Here is a 22,963-nt window from a genome sequence, read left to right as displayed (position 1 = left end):
TTTTAGTATTTGCCACGCGCTAAAAGGTGGTAGCATTTATTAAATCTGAAACTCGTATTTGATTTTATTTTGGTACACACGACTGATTAGATCTCTAACTGTAGCTTTAAACTAGCTAAAATTTGACCTCAAAAGACTAAGGCTGCCATAGAAACGCAGCCAACCATTCGCTGAAATACTAATTGCACTGTATTTATTAACGGCGTGTTCCTTTCCGGGTAAACAGCATGTGAAATAATAATTACAGTGGGAAAGGTTACTTAGGCTTTCTTAGTTTAATTTTGCTATACTGTGCCCTGGTAATAACAAAACATCTGCATTGTAGAGCTAAACTAAGGTGAATTTGATACTTGCTAGTGAGTGTTGAGTTTTAGAGTTTTACGCTACTTTGCCCAGGTAAACAAAACAAACGCATTGTAAATCCTGAGTTGATCTATGCTCTCGATCAATACAGAGTCTGAGTGAGGTTCGTCAGTATTGATTTTTTTACGCTTGATTGCGCTTCTGTGCCCATTGTAAACAAAATAAATATATTGTTGCGGGTGATGTTACTGTAACGCATGCGTGGCACATATTATGTAGCTAGCATTCGTCTCAGGCTGTTTTCACGCTATTTGTTATCTTTTTTTAAGGCTAAAACGTTTTTCATATCAGTTGAATTCCAAAATTGATGCATGACCCAGTATTATTATTTAAGACTTAACTTAGGCATTGAAACTATCTGTTGTCTGTTGCAAAGGATGGCAGAAATGGCAGAACATTAATTGAAACTTGAAAACTTTACTCAGTTAAAAAAAAAAAAAAAAAAAAAAAAAGAAGAATTTAATTTTTTTTTTAGTGCTCGTTGATGAAACTTGTTTGATATCTTCATAACTCTTCAGGGGCTTTCTGTGCATGGATAAAGGTGCCAAGTAATGATCTGACTTAAACAGAATTGGGAGGACAAATTACTACATTTCTGGTGTGCCATGCAAATGGAGAATAAAACGGTAGTCTATTTTTTATGTGTTAAAATTTTTGAAATTGTAAAGCATATTATCAAGAGTACAGTCGAACATCCATATTAGAGAAGATTTAGTGTTTATGCAATTACGAGGGTTGGTTGCTTACGAGAATCGAACAACAAGGGAACTCTTCCGACGCATCTACTTATTTTGGTAGAGAATTTACAACTGTAGCTCAATGTCAGCGAAAGTTCTTCGTAAACTATGAGTAGTGTAGTACATACAGCGAGCAAAGAGAGCCTACCATCCGTCAAGTGGTTGCTCAGTTTCAGGAGGTTAAAAACAATGGGAAATAAACTTCAGGCATAACAAGCTGTCGCGGCCGCTTATTAGAGGTGGTCGTTTACTACAGACTGCAGCTGTAAGACTCTTACAGGGAAAGTTTGGGGTTTTAGACGGGTGATCGCACATGGAGGTTCCGACAAAACCTCCTTTCTTACGTGCTCAGCTTATCTAAAACCCAAAAAACAATGCACACTGCACTCAGCGCCTTTTTCTTATTTATTCAAGTTCTTATTTTTTTCTGTCTAAATTCATCAAATTTTTACATGCAAACACACTACAGACGGGAAAAATAAAGCTCAGTTGAGCTACCATGGTCGATGCAGTTATCGATGATTTTAAAAAAAGCCTTGCAAAATTATATGCTCTAATATTCTTAGTTGTATAAGTTACGATTTAATGTAGCAGTACATACAGGGTTTAACACTTTTGGGAAGGGTTAGTTAATTCGTAGTAGTGTTACTGTTATAGTTTTATTGTTTTGTTGTTTGTAAACATCAACAGTTTTTAGGCACATACATGTTTCAACAAGTTTCTGTACGCTCCTTAGTGTTAAGTGGGTAAATAAACTATAATTCTTCTTCTCATTGTTATTGTTAACATTATCGGATTATTTTGTTACGGGCTATTTTATCTTGATTGGCCCGATGTAACGTTCTCTGTTAATCAATTGCAACTGGCGTGAGGCAGCTTTCTCTAGTCTTTGTAATATCCGAGCTCATTGGTGACACCTGATGACGTCTAAACAGTGGGTCGGGACTCCCTGTTGTGCCTTGGACTGTGCTCATGCCATGTCCTTCTGAAAAGACGGATGAGGCGTCTCCAGCTGAGCGAGAATTTGGAAAGCTGCTGTTCCTTGTTTGCCATTTTTGCTTTTTTCGAAGATATGCTGCACGGAATTCACTACTTCGTAGAACATGAATGACAAAAATGAAGAATCCCTACAGCAAATCAATAAAGACAATAACAGTTGTGCAAAAATAATGTGCAAAACGATAGACAACTGGTGAATTTTGTGTAAAAACTATTATTAATGTAGATGTTGATTCTCAATCAGGTAAATATGGGCGATGGTACACAAGAAAAACAACAAACAAACAATAAACTATCAAAAACAAAATTAAAGATCACTGCAAGAAAACGCTCAAGCATATCTTTTTGTTGGTTTGTAGTTGACTCTTGAAAATTATGCGTGGTATTTTATCCTTTTATATCAATTTTAAATCTAGCTTTCTCCTGCTGGAGTCCGTTGGCCGGTCACAAAAACAGAGTTAAGCTGCTAATGCTGGTCAACAAACCGCATTCTATAAGTCAAACCCAAATAACTAAACGTCGTCTGTTTGTTTGAAGTGAAGAAATCAAACGCGAACTTACCGTGCAACTTGGTCTTAAAAGTCTCTTTCACTATGTACAATGTATTTAGGCAAGCGTAAATTAGAGCTCCTATTTGCGCCTTATCCTTGAACACGTTCGACCGAGAAACGTCCGTTTTACCTGTAATGAGTTAAAGATTGTGAAGATGTACTGAAATGCGAGTCCAGCATCCGTGACGCTTAGAATACCAAACACCCAAGTCAGTCCCAGAAGAGGAAGCAAAACTACGCATGCTCTCAAGCCCTGCCTAAAAGAAGGAAAGTCACGTGTTAGACATTATAAGATAGAACTACGTCGAGAAACTTATGACGTCATGGATGGACAGACATGGTTAGAATTAAAAGCGTGAAACAACAAGGATAAGAAATTCGAATATTTTTAGGAATTTTTGTAACTTTTAAAGTACGCAGAAGAAAAAAAGAAACATGCAAAAACATTGCTTTTAAACAAAAAATAAACAAACAAACAAATGAAAGAAAACAGAAATGTAATGAAACGAGCAACGGGTTATTTCAAATTAAGTCTGAAAGTCATAACATAGTATTGAGATATTAAAATATTATAACGTGTCAAATGAATTTAATTGGGCCTCTTACCTCATGTTGGATACATCCTTTACAGACTGCATTTTCGTCATCTCGCACACAACGCGACATAGTATAACCGAGTTCACCTTTGAGTACGAGCCAGTTATAATAAGAAAAAATGTGCATGAATTCAACATCATCACTAACCTGTGTTTTTCATTCGTTGACAGACTTTGGCACAGGAAACAAACAAACAAATGTAGGTACCATTTTACATAGACCTTTGGATCTTAACTCTCGGATGTACACGCAAATTCATACCCCCACCGTGGTACAAGGGAGGAGGGGGGTGGGGAGGGGTGGATGAAATTTATTCCAAAACGAAACGCTCCATTTACTTATCTTAGAGCCTGTCTTATATGAGGTGAGTCAGCTCGGTAAGCCAGGCTGACCCGCTTTACCAGGCTGGCTCGGCTCGGCCTCGTTTCCTCTTAAAAATGTCTCGTTGTGGTTTATATGAAAGGGTGGGGTGACACGCTTGCCCTAGTTCTCAGGCAACCGGGACCTCCGCAAGCGCGCCACCCCACCTTCTCATACAAACACAACCTACTACAATTCTAAGAGTGAACAAGGCAAAAATGAGCCGAGCCAGCCCGGCAAAGCATCAGCCAGCTCAGCTAACCGGGATGGCTCACCTCATATAAAAAGGCCCTCGAGATGAAAGGTTGCGCACGCCTAAGGTTTTTGGAGCCCTCGCTAGCATGGCCAATATTTGGGCTCTGAATGAAAGATTTCTCAAAAAGCGATATTTGCCATTACACCTATTACACCTAGACGACGTTTTAAATCATACCATTCCCTGGACATCGGTAACCTCGTATTAGTGTACAGATGATTGAACAAACAAAACGGAAAATAATATTTCTAAATCTATTCAGATTAGGTATAGACTGCAGGCATAGGCTGCAGCCCCAGAAAATTAAAGGGGGACGAAATAACTATATTAAACACATTTACCAAACAAACCAAGAGGACTGGCGCCACAAAGGTCCAGACCAAACTATTAGAGAAGGAAACCCAACAGCTGTGAATAAAATAGAAGACAAAGAAGAATTTTTGGAATTGATTACTTTAAAAAAAAATGTTCATGAAAAGAAAGATGCACGTTTCACCAAATACTTACAAATCACTGTGAACGTAGCTCGTTATGCCTTCATTTGTGATGTGCGCTAAAACAAGCGACAACAGTACCACAACACACGGGAATCCTAAAGAAAGGAGGTGTGTGCTTTTACTAGCTGACACATTAAAACATTAATGTTGAGGCCCCAAATGTAATAAATGACCCTGAATGTAAAAAAAAGGTCGATCCTAAGTGTAATATATTTTGACCCTAAATGTAATGAAAGTCCCAACAGTAATACCTATGAAATGACTCCTGCGTTCAAACCTATCACAATATAATGTTCACTGACCCTAAACTTGATTAAGTCACAGAGACTGGAACATGCAACGGGCTGATGGGATAATTTCATAGCTACGCGATTCACTTTGCACGCCATATTGAAATCTTTATAGACAGGGTGTATAATGGGCAATGTGAAAAAGGTAAATTTACAATTTTCACATTGCCCATTATACACCTTATTTATCTTCGAAAATTTTGCATAAAAATTGTTTCCAGTTTCTCCTGGGTATTACAGGTTTTCCAAGGGAAACTGAAAACAAGGCTTAGGCATCAGTAAACTTAGCATTGGGCAGTAAACAACGGGTAATATTTAATTTGGGCAACGTGAAAAGAAGTTAGACTGGGGATGGTATGGGCGGCTGTGTTACCATTTTTATGTCTTGAGTAGTCATTGTGCTCTACGTTCGTGCTCTATTTTTTAAGACGGGATATTTTAACAAATGGGGAAGAAAGGTCTTATTTGGGCGAAAACAGTAGCTGAATACCAGAGGATTTTAAAGGATGATCACGAAGAAGTACTAAAGTACAGATCTCCTTTTTATAGTTACGTTATTTTACACACTCAAGCTTCGTTATCATAGTAACAAAGCTTTTATACATCCAGGACCTTTATTACATTAAGGTCGAAAAGGTATTAATTACACTTAATTTCTTCATTTAGGGTCATTTATTACATTTGAGGCCTCAACTGCGCCTGGGAGAAATCAGTCGAATACTGTAAGGTAGATGATTTTACGTACCCCAAGAAAATGCGTAGAATACCCTCATCTTGACAAGTGTGTTGAACACTTTTACAACCATTAGATATAGATAGATCCCTTCCATTAACATCCACGCAAAGCCAGCCAAATAAAAGTAGTGGATTGATGCCGCAACAAAGATGCAGACTTTCTATTGTAGCAAAATCATTAACAACAGTGAGGAGTCGATAACGGTGCATAAACAACGTTTCACAATAAGTACAAATATCTCAGAAAGTAATAACAGGTGTTTGCAGGTCTACCACCACCACCACCACCACCACCACCACCACCACCACCACCACCTCCACCACCACCTCCACCACCATCATCATCGTCACCAGCGGCATTATCATAAGCATCTTCACCATCATCATTATCATCATCATAATCACCATCATCATCATCATCATCATTATCACCACCACCACCATCATCATTATTATTATCATCATCATCATCATTCGTGGCTACCTATTCTAACCAAACAATGTAAAGCAAACAACCAAAGAAAAAGCATTATTTGTTATCATGAAATACCTGCAGAGAATTAGCATCAATTCCTGCTAGAAAGAGGATTTGCGCAATAGCTATTGAAATGACAAGGTTGAGCCGTATTTGACATTGTTCTTGCTTGAAATTCCTGAAAAAAATAAGATACTTCGGTCCATAGATTCCCTGGTAGCAGAGGTCTCTCACGAAGAGGCAAAAATGATAGAAAGGAGAGAGACTTCTGAGGTCTCTCTCCTTTCTCTCATTTTTGTCTCGTCGTACGAGATCTCTGCTACCAAGGAAGTGTACACACCGCCTTTCAAAATGTGTTGCTCTGCAGTATGTCATGATTGTAACTTTGTGTACGGTTAAGTTCGAAGTAATTACAAACACTTACTCAATTCCAAATATTTTGGGACATAAATATCAAGATAACTCTTTTGGCATTTATACTTTGATAATTTACTGGCCAGTAAAGGGATCCATTTTGTTCTGTTTTGACATTTAGCCATAGTCAAAGCAAAATTGTATTGAGGAGTCAAATCAACCAATTTGGCGGGGGGAGGGGGAGGGGGGGGGGGGGAGTGGAAAAGCACGACACAGAGGAGGCATAGGTCCATTATCTTGCCCAGTACTACTGTCTTCTTGATTTAGTTTAAAGCAGTGTTTACGTTAAAACTTTATTGAACCAGTTAATCAAAGGGCTGGTTTTCAGCTGTTAGATTGTAGGAAAAGGGAGTCAGAGACGACCGCGTGTAAAAGAGCCCTACTTACAGTAAAGTCAAATATGCAATAACTGTAAGAACCTCTCCGAAAAGCGACAGACCGCAGCCAACGTAAGTAATGACCTCCAATGCTGTTTGGTGCTTAGCAGAGGTCTGTAAAAATAACGTTGAGGTATCAGTTAAACAAACGATTAAGTAATTTAGTTATCCAACCTCTTATTGTCAAAGCAAATCCATATATATATGCTCAAACTGAATCGAGCGCTTTACTTGTCAACTGAAATTTGGAGTTTTTCTGCTTCGTCCCAGCTTTGATATGTTTATTTCAGCATGATCATGTGTCCTTGAGGACAAAAACAAAGAAACCACCACCACTACTATAACCTTTAAACAGAAGGGGTTCGAATGATTTGGACGCAACGACTCCCGAGTGATTGTCTGGACAAGCGTTAATTTTGGTTGGACAACCTGCGAGTTTGACTTTCCTTATAATCCCATCGTTCTCCCACTAAATTTTGCATATATTATTCTTTGTTTTAATTTCAATTTCTCAGGGGGACAAATATCCCAAGAGTACTTGAAAACGATACTTGACTAACATTTTGTGTGGAAAACATATTGCAGTAACGTGAATGAGTCGCAAACAGTTTTCAAAGGAAACAAGTGGTCTGGTTGACAATAATGTCTACTCAAATTGTTCAGAAATCATTGCGCTGAAAGCTTTTAATTACTATTTTTTGTTTTTGTTTTCTGCACTTCTTTGAGTGGTCAATAGACTCTAAATTATTAACCATCACTAGGAAAGTTTGGAATAAACAAAATGTCAAAACTTCCGCCTCATACGTAGTAATGAATACGTTACCTTTAAGTTAGTATCATCTCCAATTTGCATAAGAACAGCAAAGTGTGTGAGATGATTACAGGTACAAATAACCTGAGATTCACTTCTGTTTACTAAAGAGCATCCTCTACTTGACCATGAGCCATTAAACGTACTCCTTAAAGGAAATTGACAAAGTGTTTTTTAGATTAGGAAACATTTTCTAACGGTTAATTAACCTACTGATTAATATATATAGCAGTATAGTTAGTAGCCTCCCACGCAGGCGCTTTTAGGGGAGCTCAATTTCATCCCTCCCCAAAAACGCCTGCTTGGGAGGCTATATAGTTAGGGGTATCAACAATTCACAGTGTATGATCCATAGGAGTAACATGCAATTGTCCAAAGCTTATCTGAACCTAACTTTATAAGGTTATCTATACTCAACCAAAGACAATCCTACTTAAGTAGTAAACATACTTAGTACCTTAGTAAACGTTTGCAAAAGACAACTGTGACTTTTTTTTCTGGAGCATGGTTAGTTTTTGATGACAGACATACAAACATAACGTTTTACACCCTTTAGGGTAACATATTGGGTAATGTGAATAACTTACTAGCAAAGACATTACAGTTCCAGCATAAAATGATTAACTAACAGTTGATGAAAAATAACAGTTTTAGAAAGATTTTTTTTGAAAGATTCACAACTTAAACACGCAAAAATACAAACTTTATATCAAAATCCCAGAAGACACAATTGGGCGTATCCTCGGCTTTTGTATTCTGCAATATAAAAATGGATTTCAAATAAATAAATAAATAAATTTGTAAATCTTCACATAATTCTGATTAAATTGTTTTTTGAAATCCAAACTCAATTCACCATGACGTAACCTCCGGGTTTCGACAAACCAAGCCAAAGTGGTGGAGGGCAACTGCTCTTACCACTGCACTACCGAGGTATAACCGAAAAACAAAACTGGAAACAGTAATTCTTCCATCATCTGGATAGTAATGAGCAAGGGCAGCAAGTATGGCGCAGTGGTGAGAGCACTCGCCTCCCACCAATGCGGCCCGGGTTCAAATACTGGCGTCGACGCCATATGTGGGTTGCGTTTGTTGTTGGTTCTCTCCTTTGCTCCGCGAGGTATTTCTCCGGGTACTCCGGTTTCCCCCCCCCCCCCCCCCCCTTAAAAACCAACACTTTAAAATTCAAATTCGATCTGGAACGCACGGACACGTTTCATCGGGTTCTTATGAACTGCTTAGTGCTCCGTGGGTAAACAAATTCCAATTTACAATTTAAATTTAGAAGAGTACTTAATTGTGTATAAAATGTCAGTTGTCAATGCAATTACGACAGAAAACCTCGCATGGCTTGGGCGAGGATATCCCGTTCAATAATAGGCATGCAAGAAACGGAGAGAAATAGAGTAAATTGTGAAACTTCCGTGGGTATATTTTTCAACACAGGCTCTGAAGTTGAAAGCAGAGATATAGGTTTCGGGCTATACTTACTCTCCTTTTTGTTTGAGTAAATTGGGACCCAGTCCCGTGAGTAAAAAATGGAAGAGATAAGATATTGTACCAGAAAATATTAATTGGACTGCTGAAATTGTTTTGGATGGGTAGTCAGAGATGCTTGGGTCTCGTGTTTATAGGATAACCAGGAAAAGAAATGAACTTACCTCATCAGTGAAAAGAATAGTAACATTTCCTGGCAACACGTCAGGTGGTTTGGGGAAAACGGAGCACGCCATTACAGACGACCAGAGCTTTGCGTTCTCCAATCTCTCTCTAAAACATCAAAAACCAAACTATCAGCCAAAAAGGAACACTGCAGGTCATATTCAACTAGCGAAGTTACATTTTGTACACGAAATAACCCTTGTTCGATCTCGTCTAGCAAACATACATAGTTTTTGAGCACTTTAACAATAATAATCATAGTAACAATGATAATGATGATGATGATGGTGATATTTACAACTTAATATTGGTTGTGGGAGAAAGCGGAATGAACAGATCAACAACATGCTTCGCCGGAGTGTAAATGAGGATCGATTTAAAAACATTGACCTTTAAAGTGTGATGCTATGTATGTACATACCCATCAAGAAAGGAGTGACTTTCACCCGGTAGTAAGCCAGGAATATCTTTGTATGTTATTCCAACAAGTACTGTTTCTGTTGAAGAGATTTGCTTATCATTACAGGAAATAATTCAATAATATATCAAATGAAAGTTTAAAAACCATTAACTTCATGACTGGAAATAAGAACTAATGAAGAGAGGGAGGTACTGGGCCTCCTAAAACAGCTACAATTATGGATAAAAGTCCCTAGGACAGTAATGCAATATTCAGATTTTCCTGTCATTCTGGGTTCTCTCATAAAACAGTGCATCCTTTTTGAAATTTTCTTGCAGTTCTCCCCCCACCTTATGCAAAATTCTGGATACACGCGTCCAACACTGGTTATGGGGTAAGGGGGAGGGGTGGGCCTGTGTGAATTGGAAAACGCCCCAGAAATGCAGAAGTGTCCCAAGACATTTGTCCATGATCGTAGGTGTCAAACGTTTAAGTCCCAAGAGTGACCAATTCAAAATTTCGCCTTAGGATATGGTTGTGACTGGATGCCCCAAAATTAGGTTGTCTTCTTCATTCAAAATACATGATAGGAGTCATAAACCATCAGGGACTAATGATAACAGGCGACACTGGTTTATTTCAACATACTTTACATGGCAGTGATTATTACATTGTTATTTATCTACTGAAAGCTAACCGTTTTTAAAAGAGTACTTAACCCTAATCACGGTACTTCGGTGCTAAACCCTGTATTCGGTGCTAAACCCTCTTTTCCTTGCACAACTGTCTGTTACTATAATTTCCCCACTTTTCTCAAAAATGTGCCCAATAAATTGGCATAAATTGTTCTCTTCGACGAGTATACAGTTGTGCAATAAACATAAGGTGTCCGACCTGATTTTAAGGTATCCATATAGTCACAACCCTTAGTATATCCATACATCATAAAGAGAAATGGTCATGGGGATTAATAAACTGATCGCTACACAAAGGGAATGGATCAAAACGCTTATACCTTTTATGAAATTTTCCCAACTAACTGTCTAGGAAAATATAAGGAAATTGCACTCTAGGGAATTTACATGTGGATATTGGGGGAGGGGGGAGGGTTGAGCAAACTTTAATACGCTGGATAGGGACGGTATACATATCGTACGTATATATCGCCCCATGTAAGGGAGTCAGTCTTAGATTCTGGATTCCCATGCCGTAGATTCCGGATTCCAGGTAATGGATTCCTGCTCTTGTCAGTGGAACTTGGTTAGTGGGATTCCGTTTTCCTTTGAGTTCTATTCCGTATTCCAAAGCCCAGAATTTTTGTTTCGACAAGGCAATGTTTTCCGGATTCCGAATCCGGAAACCCTTACATGGAGCAAAATATTATAATAAGGAAATTTAATGTCCAACTCTTTCCCCCTACCTCGTGTTTTAAAGAGTTCAGCTGGTATGATTATCTTCACTTTCATATTGTCTTCAAAAGGATATGTTACATCGCTTTTGTGACCAGCTCCAATCTTTTCTACCATTATCACTATGAGGGTGAAACAAATTCCCTTATTAATGCATTTTATTTATTTGTCAATGCAGCAAGATCAAAATAAGCAAATAAGTCGAAAATCAAGACTGATAATAAAAAGAAATACCATTCCTATAATTATAACCGACAATGAAAAACTGAACTTCAAGGAGAGCAGTAAAAGGAATAACTATAGCGGATTGAAAGAATGTAATATATGTTGGCCTTAATATCTGTCATGGTGTTCTACATCTGCCTCTGCTAATGCATACGTTGAATAGTAATTGGAGTATATCTACTGCTATTTTGATAACTGAATAATTAATGCGTGGTATAGCAACTTCTACTTTAAGTCAAAGCTTACCAAAGTACTTTCCATTGATAATTCTCGTAGAATTTACTATGGATTTGGTGTCTAGATGAGTACTCGCGTACTTTTCTATGAAGTTTTCAAGCTGCTCTAGCCCTGGCAACACATTTGCGTTAATCTTGTGATCTGAAATACCATGAAACTTTGACAACAAAACGGATGTCTCATTCGCTGCAATCTAAAAGCATAGGAAAAGTGCTTATAATTACTGTTGTAAGAGAAAAACCGCGCTGAGTAAGATCTGAAAAATTGTGGAGATCGACAGGATCGAGGAGGGTCGGCCGAGGTGGATTTAAACACCCTCCAAGATCTTGCGGCATAACTGATTCTGATTCTTTATATCATACAAAAGCTGAAACCAATAATGGTTTTATTTTTCAGTCAGAATAATTTATCACTCCCCCGCAGCCAGAAAAGGGAAATAAATAAATATTATTATTCATTCAAAACACTTCCCCGATTCTGATTGGTTAAAAGGACACGTTTAATTCACCATAACCAGTTACTGATGACAAAATTTGGAAGAATTTTGCGATTAATGAACCGATGACGTCAAAAGTGCAGCTTTCTTGCAGGTTAATGCACTGTTAACCGAGAAGACCTGGGGACAAGGTTTTGTTTTGGTTGTGAACTTGAAAAATGGCGGACATTTTACTCGTTTCAAGAGTAAGAAATAGGCGAAAAAATAACTAAAAACATGGCAAGAACAGCAAGAAGACAACTCGAAGGGCGACATCTCCTGTTTGGAGAATATTTGCGGAGCTGAACAAACCCTAAACGTGCACTATCGAAGATGAACTTAACATGGATGGATCGATGGAGGTAAGCATGTTTTAGCTATGTTTTTAAACTAGGAATTATTTTGAATGAATAATAAAACAATTATTGAATTCGGCTTTCGTATCATATGAAGAATTATGGAGATCTCTGAGGGTGTTATCCGTCGAGGCCGTATAACACCCTCCTCGATCTCCATAATTCTTCATAAGATACTCAGCCTCATTCATTAATTGTTAAACAATCATAATAATAATAATAATAATAATAATAATAATAAAAGGTCAACGTTTTAATTCTTCGGAGCAAACACCAACTATATAGCTAGCGATATAAACGACAACTTCGAAATGTCTTACCATGGTCACTTATAGCCAATTGAAACCAATTTATTTAATATATATATATATATATATATATATATACACCCGTTTTCAAAAAGGTTTTCATACAGAGAGATATATAGATAGATATATACTTTTGTTCTCTTGCACGTGCGCCCGTGTGTATTTTCACTTGTTATTGTCCAACTTGTGAAAAACTCGGTTCAACGATAAATTTTTTCGTCGTCGGAGTTTTTGTTCCAATTTGAAATGTCGTTTTGAATTTTTTTTTTTTTAGAAAAATACATGCCCCCCTGCGATACAAACTTGCAATGGCCAATTATATAGCTGATTTTGGGAATGAGGAAAACATCCCGCGAAGCAGCCGATCCGCGAGTTATACGGCGTCACCAAATTGGTAGGCCAAATGCCATGGCATCTGTAGCAAGTGACGAAGCATTTTTATTGATGGAGTGTATTAAAAAATGCGCTGTCCAGGGGCGTGCTTAAGAGAAACTGTAAACTAACTTAAAAGCATTTGTGGCCGAGAGTTTATTCTGTCTTCAATGAGACGTAGCCTTACAGGCCGCGATTTTACACGAAAAAAGGTGATACATTAATATGTATGACCCGCTCATTTTGGTTATGATAAAATCTACTTCTATGAACCTAGTCAACGTCTTGGTCCGTTTTAATCAACTGCTATAATATTGTTGCTCCTTCCCACATATCCAATATGGATATCCACCGTCACATCTTCCTTCTCAGCGGTTTCGAAAACACTTCTTTTTTTCATTTCATCTGCGTTTTTCCCCTTATCCTGTAACGACAATAATGATATGACCTGCAAGTGACCGAATTCCTCATTCTTTAATTTTCAACAGAATGCAAATCAAGAGAATTGCAGACAATATTCGTGCATTATTTTTTTTAATTGACAAATTGCAACAAAGAACCTGAGGAAAAGAAAAAATTATTGTTGAACCAAGTTTTTTCACAAGTTAGATAATAACAAGTGTAAATGCACACGGGCGCACGTGCAAGAAAACAAAAATATCTATCTATCTATATATCTCTCTATATGAAAACCTTTTTGAAAACGGGTGTATATATATATATATATATATATATATATATATATATGTATATATCGGTTATGTTTTCCACTGGTATTTAACCACTGAGCACTGCATTTTGTTGAAAGACCGTAAATGTCTATTAATAATAATAATAATAATAATAATAATAATAATAATATTTAGTATTTAGTATTGCGCAAATTAACGTAAATCAAATGATCAAATGCGCAGTACAAACTATTAAAGCTAACTAAAAAATTATATTAATTATTGAATTAAAACATGAATATATCTGTAGATGACACCTAACCTAATTATTTAGTACTTAACCTATTACTTACAATAATTATAACTAAAAGAAATGTGATATGTTTCATTAAAATTGATAAAAAAAGAGAGTAAAATTAATATACACCTATGTTTATTTAGCAATTGTATGCAAGTTTAAAATAATAAGTCTTTAGCTGTTTCTTAAAAATATAATAGTTGTCCTGTTTCCTAATGTCCTTCGGTAAATGTTCCAGATTCTAGGGGCGGCTACTTTGAAAGTCCTGTCTCCAAGTGTCTTCTTAGATCGTGCACTATAATCCTCGAGTAACATCTCCCCGTCCGATCTAAGATTATATCTATTTCACTAAAAGGAAACAACAATCAGTCCATAATACCTTACCTGCAGAGAATTTCCATCGAAAATGGGAAGCTGTTTTATCTTCGTGATGTATTCCTGGATCTTTTTAAAGAAAGATTATGAATAGCTTAGCATTCAAAAAAAAATAAAAGAAATGAAGTAAATGCATTTTTTAGACACTGGAGAGGGTGTTTACATCATTTAAGAGCAGGTTATCGAAAATTAAGCATCCGTACAGGAAAAGTTTGAAACTTTCGTTTCCTTTCTTTCTTCCTTCTTCCTTTCTGTTCAGTTTTCCTTTTTATTTCCTTTTTTAAAGCAAATTTCATTACAAAAACCTTGAGGAGTAGTCAATATGACAGTACCTGTCTTTCTTGGCTCACAAGTGTTTTAGGTAAAACACTGGAGACGAGAGAGGGAGTGCTGTAAGCCTTTGTAGGCACTATACGTTCGGTGTAATGTGGTGAAAGTTTCACAGTGGGTGTTACTGTAATAGAGAATGTTGCTGTGCTTTCCACGCCTGATGCCGTTGACCTTGTGAGCATTTGTGATGTTGGCAGACCTTCCAAGAAAATTGTAACAATGTTCAGATATAGCGCGCACTGTGATTGGTTGAAAAAGCACGCTTTATAAGAGTATAAAACACGGAGCTTAAGCTGTAAAGAATCAGCCCAGTTTTCGTTTTGTGGACAAGGAGGGCTTCTGCATGGTTACAAAAACGTCCTTAGAAGAATTCAACGATGTTTTCTTAACGGCGGAGGGCAAAATGTTCTGTTTTAAAATTCATTCAAGGCAGGGAAATTTTTTAACACTTATCAGGTACATTTTTAGCCAGGGTGCCAGAGGCTTTTCATGCGCGATTTCTGGTTTCAGTCAAGTCTTAAAAAGTGACCGGTTTCGCCGCTGTCTTAGTTCGGCCGAACACGTGTCGGTCTGCGGCCGACGAAGACAAAGCTCTCCGTCGCACGCGAGGAGAAACCTCTGGTACCCATGGTCCAAAAAATTGCGTTTTAAAGGGGAATTTTTTTATGACATATAGAAATATTTTATAAATTTTGTTATGGGCGCTAAAGAAAAATTATTCCCCCAAGAGGGCGTTGATTAAACTAGGAACACGGAACATCCCACAAAATGAAAAAAGGAACAATCTTAAAATAATTAACAAATAAGTATACTGCTACTGCTACTACTACTGCTTCTACTGCTACAACTAGCTACAACTAGCTACTGCTACTACTACTACTACTACTACTACTACTACTACTACTACTACTACTACTACTACTACTACTACTACTACTACTACTACTACTACTACTACTACTACTACTACTACTACTACTACTACTACTACTACTGCTGCTGCTGCTGCTGCTGCTGCTGCTGCTACTACTACTATTACTACTTTCCAATTTCATAAACATGCTTGGACAATACAATCTAACCAGTTTAGATGCTGAATCTCTAGATAATGATAAAATTAGACGATATACCACAGAAATGAGAGAGAAATATCTATCTTTTTGGCGCCACAGCGTTGAAAATTCAAAAAAACTAGAATTTTATAAAACTTTTAAAGATGAATATTCTACATCTGATTATCTCTACCAGCTAAGACATTATGACGAACGACAGAATTTTGTTAAATTTAAAATAAGTAATCACAAACTTGTGATTGAACATGGGCGATACCAAATCGATCATTTGCCAAGAGAAAATAGATTATGGCCCTTATGTAACTCAAATCAGGTAGAAGATGAGATTCATTTCCTCGTTCAATGTAACAAATACTCAGTACAGAGACAGGCATTTATTAATCAAATCAATCGAATAATACCTGACTTTGACAAGAAATCATCTCCAGAAAGCATAAAACTGATAATGAATTCGAAGGAACATCATGTAAATAAGTTATTTATGAAAGTTGGTTTCCTCCTGTATGAACATACGTGATTCATTGTTAGTAACGTAACTGAATTTTTCTAGATTATTATTAGCGCTGTTTGTTCTATACTTTGATTGTCATATGAATGCTTTTGCAATTCCGTAAAATGATGCGGTCATGCAAATAAAGCAATCTATTACTATTACTATTACTACTACTACTTCTACTACTACTACCACTACCACTACCACTACCACTACCACTCCCCACTACCACTACCACTACCACTGCCACTGCCACTGCCACTGCCACTACCACCACTACTACCACTCTGTCTATTGTTTTGCTTTAATTCATTCATACCCTTTTTTTTGCTCAAAATACAACCTCGAGAATAAGACCTGAGCATCACTTCTGCGAAGACGTAACGGAATTTTAAAGAATTTTTACTTACAGGTTCAGTTTTTTAAAAACACTTTTAGATACAGTTTGTTTCACAGAACGTTTCGCTTTGTTATACCTTTGATGTTTTGACAGACTTGACAGCTTTGATAGCTTTCGTATTATTGAACCAATCAAATCGTTTGCCCATTCTAAAAAGGATCGTGATTGGTTAATTAACCGTGTTTTGTGAGAGGGTATAACATGCTCGGACGACAACCTGGTTCGCTTTAAAATTAAAGTTTGTTTAGATTTGAAAATTAAAAAGCTATGCGTGAGCAATTTACCAGATTCTTTATCATAAAAGACATTTGGAAGCCTTGACTGTGTTCAGTTGTGTTGTAAAGTACTTAGGAGGCGGCTAAAGCACTAAAGGAAGTAGGGACAAACACTCGACTACGTCGTGTTTCCCCCTACATTTCTTTCGTGCTCTAAACCCTTCCTAAGTGCTTTACAACAGAACAGAGCACAGTCAAGGCTTCCAAATTTGTTAAATAAACACTGTTCTATTCCAAAAACAATCTTTTGAAGATACCATTATCTGCAATCTAATGGCTGATTTTCAGAACAGGACTAAAAGAGCTGTTCTAGTGCCGCTCACTTGCTTAAACAGAAGTTTGGGAGGATAGCAAATAGTACGATGGAAGTACTTTAACGATACAAAAACTTTAAGTACTGCTTTTGGGGGATAACTTGTTAATTGAAAAGTCTTTTGTAATTGTAATAAACACTCTAAAAGTCGTACACGTACAGACATTCACACAAATTACAAACCATTATTAATACTTTTACCCTCACTTTAATATCCATCTTTTTTTGACCTACCTCCACAAATGTAATAATGCTTTGCTTCACATTCATGCATTTCCAGTTTTGATCTATTGGTAACCATATAGCAGAAAGCTCTCGTTCCTGAAAAGTTTTGAGCTTTATTTTGATCCAGCAACTCACTAAAATCAGGTCTGATCGTTTTTATTTCTTCACTAGTGCTCCAGTACCATTTACTGCGGCTACGGAAAAAGTTGTGGAATAGTATATTAAACGACTTACTAAGATGAATGCTAATAATAATCGTAATTAAAAAGTAAAATAAAATGAAATCGAATTGCACTAACCCTATAAAGACCGGGCATTTTTGTGCTTCCTGCGACCGGGAGAAGGGGGGCTTCGCGGTCCTTCCCCCCGCTCCCCATGTAACTTTGAAACCTCTCATGGTAACGTCACCAAAATTACACAGAATGTTATATTCATCATTTTAAAGCTATTGGCACAATGACATAATTTGACGTTATTATGACGTCATATTGTTGAATTTATTGGCAGAATCAAAATTTCGTCAATCTTCTCAAAGCGAAAAATGCTTAAACATTAAAGTGTCTGACAAAATCAAGAAAATGACCAACGCACACACGCAATTCGTTAGCAATAGCAAAGATGTCACAATGACGTCATTTTTATTAAAGAATGATCTGCAATGATCTGGAACAAATTCTGCTGTATAAGATCTTACCCTATTTTACTTAAAACCCGTACAAAATTTTAAGTTGTACGATTTTTAGAGAAATTTACACTCATGTTAAAAAATTGAATCCCCCTGTCATTTGGTCATTTTAAATTCAACACATGTTCGTCTTTTTCTCAAATCAAATAATAAATGTAGGGGATATGTTGCTTGCATTTTATTTGCGTCGCTTTTTTCTTTCATATTGCTCTTCAGTATTCATAGACAAGTAAACTGGCTCACTTACTTCACGCTGAGACCCATCCAATACTTCCTGCTTGAATTAAATTTCGACAAATTTTGAGCTGCCTCAAGGTTATCTCTATTTTTGATGTTTGCAAGGTGAGCGAAACCATGCTGCTTGCATGCACTCTGTGCTTCTTGGTAATTGCGCTCATCTTCAAAGACTTGGTAATCGACAATAATGGCACTTCCTCTACCTGTGAAAAGTAGTACCTAATAGATGTTTTTTCAGACAGGTGGGTGTAAGAATATCACAGACTTATACAGAAACTAATACGGGCTAAGACAAATTGAAAAAAGTGTTTTAAAAAGGTTTAAGTAAAGTTCAAAAAAGTTTTAAACTTTCAACTCAAGAAATTAAGGTGTTATTTTTATGCATAAAACTGAAAAAGCCAAATAGTAAAACAAGGTAACAATTAAACAATGATAAGGAATTGCAGGTGTTTAGCCCAGTTTATTACAAAATGGAGATAAAGTTGATGGCTATGCAGCCATCAGCTTGCAAAAAAATTATAAAAAAACCTAAAGTTAAAAAGACAATTAATAAACTAAAGCGACAAGTAAAAGGCCATCTGAAATGTGAATCCCAGTTGATGTATACTACAGACATTTTATTTGTATTAATGTCATGGATCGGCAAAAGATGGAAGTCGTATTCTTGATCGATTCCCTTAGCACAGATAAAATTTTTTATCAACGAAAGAGACCAGTCTCTTACTCAACTGAGTATACGGCGGGGTTGACTGCCCTTATCTCCGCGGGCGATACTTGCTTCATTATTGGCAGTTTGTGTTGATATTTATTTTGGATATCCAAGTCTGAAAACAACCGCTTTGAGCTATATTTCACCTAACAAATTATTGTTCTCCAGTGATTTAAAAGTAAAAGATGGCGGCCGCACAGCTAGTTTCCAGCACTAGAATCCCACGATTCTTTAAAAACGCGATGTCCATGAATATAAAAGGAGCGGGGCGGGTGGGCTGGGGGGAGGAGGGTTGAGGTAACCGGTCGTCCGTCGATCAAAACCCCATTTCCATTCGATACTTGAGCTGGAACTTTTAGTGTGTATGTGGTCGTCCAGGGACAAATTTGTAGTACTTATAAATTGATTTCACGTCTCAACATTAGTTGAAAAAAAAAAAAAAAAAGAAAAGAAAAACAAATAAATGTGTTGCCCAGTATGACGGATATGGCACCATGCCGGTATTGTTGCGGTGAAGTACTTAGCAGGTATTAATTGTTATGCTCTTTAGTACAGTTGACTCCCGATAACTCGAACCCTCGCTAACTCGAACTAAAATCGATTTCCCCAGGATTTCCGCCATACATTTACTGTAATTTTAGCCTCAGTAACTCGAACCCTCGATAACTCGAACTCCCGCTCACTCGAACCAATTTTCGTTTCCCCTCAGGTAATTTTCTATACAATTTTACCCTCGATAACTCGAACCATGTTTTGAGCGCTTAAAAAGTCGGGAAAAACAGTGTACTGGCGTCCAAAACATTGGATTTTGAAGTCCCATTGACGTGTTGCAGATGTAGTTCACTAGTGGACGCTGACGTTGTTTCTCACAAATCTAACGTGAAACAGCTTTACTTCTCAAAACAGTAAAACGCAGGCTCTATTTAGACTATCTTTTGTTACGTTATACCTTGTGATTTATGATCTAAAAGTATCTTTTAATTTTCACTTAACATTTCTGCAATAAAAAGTGATTAAAATGTTCACCGTACAGTAAAAACTGTTTTTCACCTTGCTTCCGGCTATTTTCTTTGAGCTCCCGATAACTCGAACTCCCGATAACTCGAACTTTTTTCGATTTCCCTTGAAGGTTCGAGTTATCGGGAGTCGGTTGAACTGAAATAAACGTCTGTGCGAGAGGCGTAAGTTTCAAACACACACAAACGACTTTTTTTTTCTTTAACTCATCGACTTATCGCTGGACATTTCGGTTGTGTAAAATCTGATTTAAAGGACAGCAAGTTAGTTTTATCGACTGCGTTGATAAAATAGGTTGGCCACCGACCGTAGGGTCCTTTTGTATTTTGTATTCGGACGAAGAGTTAGGGCTAGAAAAGTCATGCGAGCTTCTTAATTCGTCTGCGATGGCCATGATGCTTTATCAGCTCAGAATTTGTGAAAACCAAATATCGGTTTTTAAAATTCAGTCCATCCCTCAACTATCAGTTAATTACCTGGCTGTAAGATCTCGGCTATCAGTCAACTGCCATAACCGGCTTTTAGCCTTTTAATACAGAGAATGGGGGAAAATGTTTCACGAGATCGCATCGTTCCAAAAGTAAACGTCAATATAAATTTCATTTAATTTAGGCCTGCGTAGCATGCAGTTCGAATAGATGATCATCATCTTGCAGTGACCATGGTAAACATTATAGAGCAAAGTTTTTGCCTTATCGACAAAGTAATGATAGCGCACTTATTAATTTTGTTTATTTGATAAATGTTTCATTTGAAAAGATGATATTCAACGAAAGCTTCCAATTTTCCCAAATAAGTAACATGGCACGTACATGAATCATGAACTATACACAAAAACTGGCTTGCTTTAGACCGGTAAACGTCTAGGTGAAACAAAAAGGGCTGAATATTTAATATTAAGGTAGACATCAAAGCTGTGTCAACATAAGGAGTTTCTGTGCTTTATCCAGTTTTTGAATCATTTGAAATAGAAGGAAACGAGAAATTTCAAGATACAAACCCAGAAATAACCCTGCAAGTGTTACCATGAACAGAACCTCCAAGAGAATGCAAGATAGCTCCTTTTTGAACTGCAGTTTCCTTAAAGATAACGAAAATTAAAAGATGGAAGTTTTCTTTACTATGACAGGGAAGTCATGAATTACAGAAATAGTTCATTTGCATTCGTCCTTAATTACCTCTTTTTTCCTGCCATCACGTACTCTTTCGTGGAAAATGTATTGAAATGTTTCTCAACTTGGTAAAAGCTGTTCTTTCAAATGAGTATGCATTTCGGCAGCATTATTTCAAGTTTTACAGTTTTTCCTCATGTACGTTAGCAATTAGAGGAAATTCTTGACAGTCACCTGTAGGTTTGTTCCTATCTTCTTGTCTTTTTGACATTAGCTGATGCTAATTTCTTGGTTCTCTGTTTGTATTGTGTCGGCTGATTATTAGTCAAGTTTATCCATATGCTTTTTCCCAATTCAGAAATAGAAGCAACAATAAGAACATTTTCTGTTTCGTCCAAACAACAAGTATTTATTTAAATAACGCAAATTTCCTTTGGTCATGACAGAGAGGGTTTTTTTGGATTTAAATAAATGTTTAAAAGGGCTAATAAAGGTTCGTTATAATAGCTAATAATCTGGAAAAAATATAAAAAAAAACCCTGTCTGGATTCCATTAGGAAACTTCTCTTGGATTTTCGCAACGTTTGCATTTTAATTTCAATTTATCGTTTCTGTCATTGAATTCTGATATAGCCCTGCAATCGTTCCTTTTTGAAGAATACCTATAAACTTTCCCTAATTTCAAAACAAGATGCCTTACGTCTGTTGGCGTAATTAGAGAAAGTTGTTTATTTACACCTTTTTACCTCTAAACAACCGAGACAAGAAAATGTCAGTAAAATGATTAAAAGCGGCTTCTTTTAAATTATCCACTACTATCACTGGTTTTATGAGCTACAGACAAAGCAACCCTATCTCACATAGTTGTAGTACCTTAATAATTTTGTTTCGCTTTGTCCCACACCACTTAGAACTTAAAATGTGTGCGACATTAACGTAGCGTTTAACTGCGAAAGCCAAAGGCTTTCTCTAAATTTCCGTCATCCTATCTCATAGTCTTTAAATGGACATTTCGTGAAAGTTCGTTGCCATCAGTTTAAAAGATATGACGTCGCAAGTAGCTCGAAATCAGGTAAGGTGCATTAGTGTTAGGAATTTTTTCGTAAAACTAACTGCAAAATACATCAGTATTTAATTAATAATAACAAATAATAAACCTTAGAAGGTAACCTTCAGAAAACTATATATATATAATAAAAAATAAAAAAGTAAAAACATTTGAAAAAAAATAACTTTTTGTATATTTTTTTTGAGTGATATTCCTCGGCAACGACATATCTCATAATACTTCACGATCTTTGGGAAAACAGATTTTTCTTTTTGCAATTTTTTTATTTTTTTTATTTTTTTATCGAGAGCTATGCTTTTAGCCCTGGCTAAATCTATATATTAAAGAACTGTCAAAGTTTACTTTCTTAGCAATTTACGCCGACTGGCGTTAAGTCAACTTAACATAATTTGTAAACGCGTTCATGTACTGGGCCCACTTGAGGTTTTCCTCTTGCCTAGTCCCTAGACCTTTTTCATTTCGCACGGTCCATACGTTTCGGATACGTAACCGAAACATGCATTGACCGATAAGACCTGGAAGGACGCCGTACAGGATTTGGCATGCTTTTCTCAACATTCCAGGGCAGATTTTTAAAAGTTTCTTAGCAGCTGCATTTGATCATTCAAGGGCAATTTTATGTGTTACAGTTAAGCCTTTGGTCGGTTAATCGACTCCACACTTCAACACCTTGGTGCTTCAATCATGCAGTATTGTAACAACGTAGTGTTTAGAAAGAACGGCAGTATGAATATTGAAGGCTCCTTTAACACAATAAACATGAATTTCAAAATTA

At 36.8% G+C, this 22,963-nt stretch overlaps 1 protein-coding gene across 1 annotated transcript; it reads right to left on the bottom strand.

Moving 5' to 3' along the window:
* Positions 1-1,494: 1,494 nt before the first annotated feature.
* Positions 1,495-21,321, bottom strand: LOC140946848 (adhesion G-protein coupled receptor D1-like). The gene is made up of 20 exons (XM_073395954.1): positions 21,186-21,321; positions 21,008-21,087; positions 18,292-18,484; positions 17,369-17,553; positions 14,583-14,779; positions 14,260-14,319; positions 11,405-11,588; positions 10,945-11,055; positions 9,546-9,621; positions 9,124-9,232; positions 8,166-8,218; positions 7,475-7,610; positions 6,662-6,765; positions 5,936-6,038; positions 5,396-5,546; positions 4,371-4,455; positions 4,205-4,271; positions 3,257-3,333; positions 2,781-2,907; positions 1,495-2,227 (listed from the first exon to the last, which is right to left on the bottom strand). The coding sequence occupies exons 1-20, from the start codon at positions 21,200-21,202 to the stop codon at positions 1,949-1,951; spliced, it is 2,394 nt and encodes a 797-aa protein (XP_073252055.1). The 5' UTR covers positions 21,203-21,321; the 3' UTR covers positions 1,495-1,948.
* Between the last annotated feature and the right edge of the window lie 1,642 nt (positions 21,322-22,963).

This window comes from Porites lutea, chromosome 8 (assembly GCF_958299795.1).
Source record: "Porites lutea chromosome 8, jaPorLute2.1, whole genome shotgun sequence".
Taxonomy (NCBI): Eukaryota; Metazoa; Cnidaria; class Anthozoa; order Scleractinia; family Poritidae; genus Porites; species Porites lutea.
Note: the sequence above shows the minus strand (reverse complement) of the source record. Positions and strands in the feature narration are given on the sequence as shown.